We start from the raw sequence: 9,720 nt of genomic DNA on the forward strand, positions 1-9,720 counted from the left end.
ATGCCTGTCCAGTTCCTCCTTAAATTTATTTAACCTATCAACTTCCACAACACAGATACAAGTTTGTTCCAGCAATTAACCACCCGCTGGCTAAAGGCAAATTTCCGCACATCTATTCTACATCTTCTTTTCTTAATTTGATTTTATGCCCCCTTAGGTTCGTAATCTGAACGTGGAAGGATCCCATCAGAATTCAGCGTGCTCAACCCATTCAAGGCCTTGTACACCTTAATCGGATCACCGCGTAGTTGTCTAGTCTCCAGCCACTGCAATTTGCAGAATTGAAGCCTCTCTTGATAAGAGAATCCCTTCATTCTCTTCACCAATCTTGTTGCCCTTCTCTGTACAGGCTCAAGAAAATCTACATCCTTTCTAAAATGAGGCCTCCAGACATGTACGCAGTACTCAAGGCATGGCCTGACCATTGCCTTATACAGAGGGACAATCACCTCCTTTTCCTTGCTAGCAAAATTCCTATATATCATTGACAAAACACGATGACCTGCCCTGGCAGCCTGTCTTCATTGCTCAGAAAACTTCATATCTGACTGCACACTTACTCCCAGGTCTTTTTCATTTTCTACCACCTTAAGTGTAGTACCACACGGTTGGTACGTTTCTCTGGGGTTACTTCTACCCATATGCAGTACTTAGCCACTTCTTAGCCAATCTGTGCAAATTATCTAGATCCTGTTGCAGTAGTACACTGCCATTACTGTCATTAACAGCCCTGCCAACCTTTGTATCATCTGCAAACTTCGACACTAAGCGTGATATACCTTCATCAATATCATTTATAAATATACAAAACAACAGAGGACCCACCACCGAACCCTGTGGGACTCCACTAATAACATTAGTCCACGAAGAGCAGCACCCATTAATTACCACCCTCTATGTTCTCCCACTCAACCGTCCTTTTATCCATTGTAGCAACTTACCCTTAATACCATTCTGCTCCAATTTGTACTATAGTCTTCCATGCGCAACAGTGTCAAAAGCTTTCCTGAAATCCAAATATATGATATCGAAATTATTTTTTGCATCCAGTTCCTTTGTAACCACATCATAATATCCTATCAAATTTGTCAGACAAGTCTTTCCCTTAACAAACCCATGCTGTGTCTGAATTATTGCTGCAGTCTTGTCTAGATGATCCTGCAATGCATCTTTAACCAGTGACTCCATTATTTTACCCGGAACAGAAGTTAAACTAACTGGTCTGTAATTACTCCTGTCACCCTTCAATCCCCCTTTGTGAATTGGGGATACATTTGCACATCTCCATTCCGTGTGGACCTCCTCTGAATCCAAGGATGCTCTCATAATTATGTCTAAGGGTTTGCTTAGTTGCTTTGCTGCCTCCTTTAATATAACTGGATAGATCCCATCCACCTCAGCTGCCTTTCTTATGTTTAACTTCAACAATTTCTCCTCCAATTTGCTCTCAGTTATTACAAAATCATTAAGTATCCTGCTACAATTTGACCACCTTCTGCCATTTTCAAACCTTAGTAACTCCTCATGTTTGAATGTGGATGCAAAATACTCATTCAGTTTGTTTGCTATCTGAGCAGGATCATCAAAAGTGGAACCGTCGATATCAAGTGGACCAATCAGATTGATCCCCTTCCTTTTAGAGTTCATATAAGTAAAGAAATCCTTGCTGTTTTTCTTAGCATCTTTTGCCAAAGATTTCTCATAATCTGCCTTTGCCTGCCTAACCTCCTTTGTGACCTGATTACAGACTAGCTTATATCTGCCATACGCTTCTGAGTCACTTTATAATTTATATGCATCCCATGCATTTTTTTTCTCTGTCACAAGTCTCATTAGTTCATTTGATAACCATTTAGGCCTAAACCTTGAAAAATATTTCTTAATAGGTATGAAACTTTTAGTAGCTTCCACGATTAATTCCTTGAATGCTTCCCACTTAGAATTTACTGTTGGTAACATCGTCAGTTGATCCCACTGTACAGAATTTAAAAGCTGTCTGAGATCACTGTACTCACCTTTACGAAAGCAAAAACCCTTTCCTTTACCCCTGATGGTAATTATATCTTTAAATAAATCCCACGTCAGTACACTGTGATCACTGCCACCTAGTGGTTCCTTTATCTGCAAATCCTTAATACATGAATGATCACTGCTGATAACCAGATCAAGAGTATTAACCTCTCTAGTTGCCTCTCGAACATGCTGCTGCAGAAAACAATCATCCATTAAATCCAAAAAAAGTCTTACTAGTGTGTGAGTGACCAACCGACAAGTTCCAGTCAATATCTGGTAGTTAAAATCCCCCATTATAAGACATTCTGATTTACTAGCCCACTCTATTTCTCTGTACAATTGTTCATTGTACTCATTCGAGTCATCAGGCCTATAACACACTCCTACTCTTATTTTTGCTTTTGCAGTGCTTATGTCACACCAGACTGACTCAACAGTGCACTGTTCATCTATATCATCAGGATGTACTTCTTTTGATTTTGTTTTTCTTAATTAACAGCATAACATCTCCTCCCTTCCTATCCTGTCTATCCTTTCTGTACACATTGTACTCCCCAAATTCCAGTTCTACATTCCTTATATCTGTGTGACACCACATCTCTGCTATCCCAACAATATCTACCTTTGATATCTTGCCAGCACTTCAAATTCATCAAATTTATTTTCTATACTTCTAGCATTGGTATACATGCAAGTATACATGCACCTGTTCTTAGTAACCATAACACATCCCATATACCCACCTGTTTCACGATGACTGCCATCAGTCCCTGAAACCCCAGCACCCCTCGCTCCAGGTCGCTGCTTATTTTAATAGAAGTTGTCCAAGAATCACCTTCACCTCTGCCTGCAGCTACTTTTAACCTCTTAGTCTGTGAATCCCCCCAAGCTAGAAGTTTTCCGACCCACCTAACACTGCCTCGATAGCATCAGCAAATATTCTGATGCCCACTTATGCCCCGTGGAGGCAAAGTAATAAATAAAAAAATTTTTTAAAATGTCCACTAGGTTGGAGGCCGAAAGTCAATGGGTGAGGTTCAATTTGCAAGGTTAAATTTTGACATATATGGCATACGTTAGTGTATAGGCAGTGTGGGGGAGGGATACTGAAGGCTGGTGGGAGGAAAGTCAGAGGAATGTGTGCAATAGAGAAGATGCTCCCAGTTAGCGACAGTGGGGCAGGTCAGTGCTCCACCAGAAAGAAAAGAGGGTGGAAGAGGGAGTGGGAAGGAGTCTGGCTCCTCCCCTCTGCCAGGAAAGAGGAATAAAGGTACTCATCAAGGGAGCGAGGTACTGATCACCAAATAGCGCATAGGCTGCAAGACTGCAGTTGGTCGAATCCGATGCATTTCCTTTAAGTCCGGTGACATCAGTATCATGGCCTGGCCAAAGGTAGGACCAAGTTCTGTCCAGAATGTCAGTCTGATCCCTTTCCACAGGTCAACCCCCAGATAGTGGTTGCTATGATGGATCTCTAATGATGCATGTGCAGCAGAGCTGATATCTGAGTCAGAGTCTGCTGTAGGAATCCAGTAGTTGGGTCAAGTTCAGTAAAGTTTTCCTTTTTAGGAGTTCAGGTTCCATTCCGAGTTGTAGGCTTGTTAGGGATTCCGTCTTTCTTTTTGGATAGTATCCCATCCAGGTTGTTGATTGGGTAAAGTTTGGTTTTCTTTGATGATTTTGGCGTTCAATCTGGGTTGTAGGCATTGTCCAGAGCTGCAATCATTTGTCTGTTTTTCCATTTGTCGGTTCGATTGTATATCCTTGGAATGTGATAGGGATCCCTTTGGGGTAGTAGTAGATTTGGCCGTGTCTGACTGCTTCCAGGTCCAATGGGAGGACACCGACCAGCACCTGGACATCCTCCATGCTGTGTTGCAGGCTCGAGTCACTGTGAGTAAGATTGACCGATGGGTTGATTCTAGTGGTCTTGTAATACAATGACAGGACACATTTTTTGAGGTCGCAGCACGTGATGCTTGCAACCATGGCAGAGTATTTCCTTATTTTGTTCCTGACTTGTTTTAGGTGGGGCTGGAATGATAGCTCTGTGTCAAAAATAACACCAAGGTATTTAATTTTAGTGTCAAAGTTGATTGTGGTGCCCTTTATTTTTATTTGGGGTAGCCTTCTGACCTTGAGGGTTCCTTTCAGTAGGATTGATTTGGTTTTCTCTGTTGATATTTGGAGAAAGTTGTCCTCTGCCCACTTCTGTAGGATTTTACTTGCATTGTTTGCTTGGTCCTCCAGCTGAGCTCTTGAGTCTGCATTCACTCTAAGGATTAAATCATCAGCAAAGGCCTGTGAATGCACTTCCCCAAGATTAATGTGCAGGAACTCATCGAAGACTATGTTCCAGAGTAGGGGGCCTAGGACGGACCCCTGTGGACATCCTCGGTCTACTGTTCTGGTGATTCGGTGGTATGGTGTCGCTACTTCTGTAGCTCGTTGGGAGAGGTAAGTTTTAATGCTATTGTATAAGTTGGCTGGGATTTTCACTTGTCAGAGGCTGCCCAGGACACTCAGCCACCAAAGGGAGTCGAAAGCCCCAGCAAAGTCCACTGCTATGGCTGGAAGTGTTTTTTCTGACATTACTCAATAGCAACCAGAAGGAACATTGGGGAAGTATCCCCCTAACAAGCATTGATTGTACAGCTTTAGTAGTAGGTTTGGAGCCAATTGGACAACTCACTGAATAATCTCCAGCTCTAGTAAATCTTTGCCCAGGCATTTTTTGGACCAGATTTGTGCTGCTGCTTCTTGTAGTCCCTCTAATGTGAATGGTTGCTCCACAGCTTCCGTCTCGTAGTTTTCATTTTGCTTGCATAGCGTTTGTTACTTTTTTGTGATTGGGGTAATCGCCTCCTTGAAGATGTTGTCCAAAATATTGTTATTGGACTGCTCCTACATAGTTGTAAGTAGTCCTTGTGGGGTTCTGGTGGTTGTGAGAACTCCCTCCCCCATGGAGTTTGTTGGTGGTTACCTTGTATACCCCCCCAGGGGTTCTAATTTCCTATTGTTATCACCAGGTGCTCCCAGGCACTCTTTTTGCTCTTGCAATTTTATCTGTGTATTGATTCCTGGCTTCCCTATACCTTTGTCTCAAGACCAACCTCATTCTCAGGCCAGGTCCTGCGTGCCCGCTGGAAATCCTTTCTTCATGTAACTTCCTTTCGGAGTGTCTGGATCTCCTGATTCCCCCAGGACACCGCGCCAGAGATGAGATTTTTCTTCCTAATTGCCATCTGAGCTACACTGGTAATGAGTTCTGTAACTGTTTTGGTGGTGATCTGGCTCTAATTCAATCTCCTGTTCCTGTGGGTCACCAGATGTAGCTGCTTTCAATTGTTGCGCAAAGAGGTCCCAGTTTGCTTTAGCAATCGTAAATCTATGTTGCAATTGTCTGATGATCAGTACTGTTGTTAGTGTTCTTGTAATCCTGTAGGTGATTACCCGGTGGTCAAAGGTCATCCACGCATTTTCCATCTTCCAGCCAAGGCGGTGCACAGCCATGTTTGTTGTGGCAAGGGAAATGTCAATAGTTGCCTCCCAGAGTGTGTTGCAGAACGTCGGGAGGTAGTGCGGCTTGTTTAACACGGTGAATCTCTGAATCGCGATCTGGCTAGGAAGTCTTCCAGGAGTTGTCCATTATGGGTCCCCCTCCTGTCCTGAGTTGTGCCATGCCACATGGGTGAACAACAGTTGATGTCCGCTTGAACTAGGATTTTTTGGTTTGGGAGTGCATCCAGCACGTGCTGAAGGTAGTTAATTGCACATGTTATTTCCTGGCCTGCAGTACAGGGAAACCACAAAGAAGGTGCCAATAGGAGATATTATGTGGGCACAAGCCGCCCAGGGAGTACAGAGTTGAGTTACTTTAGTAGCCGTTAGATAGTTGGAGCAGTATTGCTGCCCGAGGGGTATCTTCATCCGCTTGTATGACCTTGTAGGAGGAGGATGTTGGCTCCCTCCTCATTGGCCCTTACCCGGAGTTGGTCGGCCACCACTCTGGCCCACTGTGCATTATGTTGAAAGATTTTAATCTCAGTGGTGTTGTACTTTTTCAGTTCATGTCGCCATAATCTGTTCTATCTTGGTATATTTCTTTTGCCCTTGGGTATGAGGGGCATTTTGAGTCTCTGATTGAGTGATTGCTTTCCATTCTTGCTGACTTACAGTTCTGACTTACGGGTTCTTTATATTTATTTGGGCAGTCTTTGTACTCGTGCCCTCTCTCAAAGCAGTGGCTACAGGCTGCTGCCTGTTGTACCCAGGTATGGGTGGTGTCGCCAAACCAACACCTAAAACACTTAGGCACGGCCACGTATTCCCTGAATCAATGGCGGGTCCACTCAAAGTAGATTCTCGATTGAGTCTTCAACACTTTCCAGGCAGCCGGGGCGAATTCCACCACCCAGTTGGAGGCGTTTGCTTTCCTAGACTTTGTTACGTATCTAGGCTTAATGAGGTTTCGCGGTTCTTGATTTGGTAGGGTTTCTCTGAGATTATTTTGGTAGATCTCCTCCATCAGCTCCTGCGGATTTGTATCCTTTTTCAGATCGAAGATAATAGCCGTTAGCCCTCTTCTCCTGGGTGGCTCAGCAGTTAGGCCTAAGGTCGCAAATTTTGGGTTTTTCCTTATTCCTTGTATTTACTCTTGTGTTCAGTTTCAGTGGTGATTCCTGCGCTTCGCGTTTTCCATATGGATTTAATTCTTGTCATTCTAAAGTCATCTCTCATAGTGTCCATGACCTTATTCTTGATTTACTCACTAGTTGTTGCTTCCCCTTCCTTGGGTCTAAGAATGATCAGGTTTGGCGGTCTGAAGTGTGTTTTCCTCTTTGCTCATGCTGGAATTTGTTCAGCAGGTGCATTTGCAGGTGTCCTCAGTGCGGCAGAGTAAGAGAGAGCTTTTAAATCCGTTCAGAATACTACTGTGCAGTGAAAACAGCAGGTCTGTAGGTCAATTTGGTGCTGAACATTTCGTCGGCGAATATTTGAGCTGACTGCCACAGGTCACATGGGGGGGGGAACTCCCAAGCGCAAAATGCCCCTAGAGAGACGGGGAAACTTCCCTCAAAAGGTTTTTGAGGTCCGGGAACAAGATAGTGGTATTTACTTTCCAAACAGATGTGCAGGAGCAAAGTTAGCTCAACCCCATGGAAAGTCTATGAAGGGGAGGAGGAAACCAAAACCATGATCTGGGTATTGATATCAAGTTGGTCTTGTTTAATGGAGGGGATCTCCCTCTTTAAAGCAGCATAATTAGAATTCCTTTCCGCTACCTGGATCGCTATTTACAGAAGCCCGTAAATTGCTCAATTTTTCCCACAGCATAGCGCTTCCAACCACGTGGTGCATAGTACCAAGGTAAAGAATATTAAAAATATATAAAAGAGCCATATTATTGTTTCCTAGTTGCTAAGTGACCTTACAATATCAATTCAGTTCTTATATAAGTCATAAAAGTACAATTAAGCAATTATTTCCTCTCCCGATGAGGCAAAAACCAATATGGCACCCAAGATGGCATCGCTATTGTTGTGGCAACATGTTTGTTCAACGTCCAGATGAGAAGGAATAGATGATTAGAATAGTACAAAAATATATGGTCATTATTATGATAATTTCCTATAACTAAACACTGCAAGGTTTCTAGTCTTTTCGCCAGTTGTGCGGAGTCGTCCACAGGGGACAAAACTTTTTCTCGGGACACTAAAGTCCAAGATTTCGTATGCACATATATGTATGGTGAGTATTACATACAAAAATTTTTAAAACACTCTTATATTCTTTAAAATAGGTTATTTTTAGCCAAAAAGTCACCTGAATGTCCAGTGTCCAAGAGAGTTTCATCTAACATTGTTGGCGGGCGAAAATTCCAGTTCTACATACTTTATAACACTGATTTACACAGAGCTCACAAATGCGTGGCCGTACACTCCATTACTTAGGGTAAAGTGTCAAATGGGTTGTGTGAAATGGAATGTTTCGGCTCAAAGGTAATCACCCTGTGGTCAGAGGTTGTCCATGCCTTTCAAACTTTCCAATCAAGTAGGTAGCCAACTAGGTATCTAGTGGCAAGGGTAACATCAATGGTGGCCTCCCGCAGGATGCTTGAGAAAGTTGCAGGGTTATGTGGCTGATGGATGACGATAAGGTTTGAGTTGGCCAAAATTTCCTCCATGTATCAGCCGTTTTGAGTCTCACGATGATCGTCCATGTCGCTGTGCCATGACTGAGAGTGGCAGTATAGGTCAGCACAAATTACAGTCTTCTGATTTGGATGGGATAATCACCTCCTAGCAAAATTATTGCATATCCTTGACTCTGTGAGCTGTCTTGGCAGCTTCTCTACACTGCTCAGAGAATAATTAACTATAATGCCATACTCTTGGATTAACCAATAATTCAGAAAGTTGTGTTTAATTATGTAATAATTTTAATATCTGTATAATATTGGTGTAAATACACCATAGATAACTCTTAAGGAACTATATGATGGTAGTGTGGGAGGCATCATTTCCTCTGTTTCTCATATTGTGCTCTTCCTTCATGAGTTGCCATGGTATTGCACTACCTCGAATAAGTAACGCTTCACTAATAGAGAAGACTGTTGTTACTTATACTTATGATAGGCCAACAGCTTTGACACGGTGCCGTCTGGGTGATGGTACTCATTGAGAATACGTAACAATAGTCTTCTCTATTAGTGAAGCGTTACTTATTCGAGGTAGTGCAATACCATGGAAACTCGTTGTGAAGAAAGAGCACAATATGAGAAACAGAGCAAATGATGACTCCCACACTACCGTCGTAGTTCCTTAAGAGTTATCTATGGTGTATTTACACCAATATTATATAAATATTAAACTCTTAACGTATTATGCCTTGTGCATTTAGTTATTTTTAAGTAATAATTTTAATATAAATAAATTATCTAATTATATCTTAACAATATATCAGTTAAATATTTAGTTCTTGGTACCACTTTTCTTTGTAATTAATTCACACTATGTATTTTGTACAGGATGAAGAAGCACTAAAACCAAAGCCTCCAAGGAAAAAGAAAAGAACAACATTGACAGGCTTTGATAGTGATTGAACAATTAAACAAAAAAAGGACTTATAATATCATCGTCGTCGTCGTCGTCATCATCATCATTATTATCATCGTTCCCATTCCCATATGTACACATCCACCGTGCACAAATCTGGCCCATCATTCGCCAACTTTGGGACAGAGGATATGCAAAGATGTGGGTGGCTGATTCAACAGTGGAAAGAACTGTTTCAAACTGTTGCTCCAATATGGTGATACCCCCCCTACAAAGACGCTCATCCTCCACCCACACAAAAATTGTATTTCATTGTTGTAAATATTTGTTTGTACAAGTGTGAGGCCAACAGATGTGCTTTATTGATTTTGAATAAACTTTTACAGAATATTTATTGGTAGACCATGTTTTGTGTTATTATTTGAAAAATATTGACACAGAATGCACTACTCTAAAAGACTGAAGATATGCAGCTGTTTATTTTGATTAAGGTGAGTTAGTTTAAAAATCAACATACCTGTATTAGATAAAGTGCAAACAAAAGAATTATTTGTTCACACTTCATCTGGAGTAGTATAAAATGTGATTAGCACCACCCTACCTCCATTGTGGAATAGCTTCTTTTGATTACAGCTGCATCTGTAGAAAT

General features: G+C 41.9%; 1 protein-coding gene across 2 annotated transcripts in view; it reads left to right on the top strand.

Moving 5' to 3' along the window:
- The window catches only part of IntS3 (integrator complex subunit 3), a 1,056,838-nt gene extending 1,047,485 nt beyond the window's left edge, over nucleotides 1-9,353 (top strand). For both annotated transcript variants that reach the window (XM_090368499.1, XM_090368500.1), the window contains one exon: nucleotides 9,044-9,353. In XM_090368499.1, coding sequence (XP_090224625.1) covers nucleotides 9,044-9,118 — 75 coding nt within the window. In that variant the 3' untranslated portion in view covers nucleotides 9,119-9,353. The remainder of the gene's footprint in view (nucleotides 1-9,043) is intronic.
- Nucleotides 9,354-9,720: the final 367 nt, after the last annotated feature.

The sequence above is a fragment of the Mastigoproctus giganteus genome, chromosome 2, assembly GCF_048544385.1.
Source record: "Mastigoproctus giganteus isolate SK-2022 chromosome 2, ASM4854438v1, whole genome shotgun sequence".
In the NCBI taxonomy this organism is placed as follows: Eukaryota; Metazoa; Arthropoda; class Arachnida; order Uropygi; family Thelyphonidae; genus Mastigoproctus; species Mastigoproctus giganteus.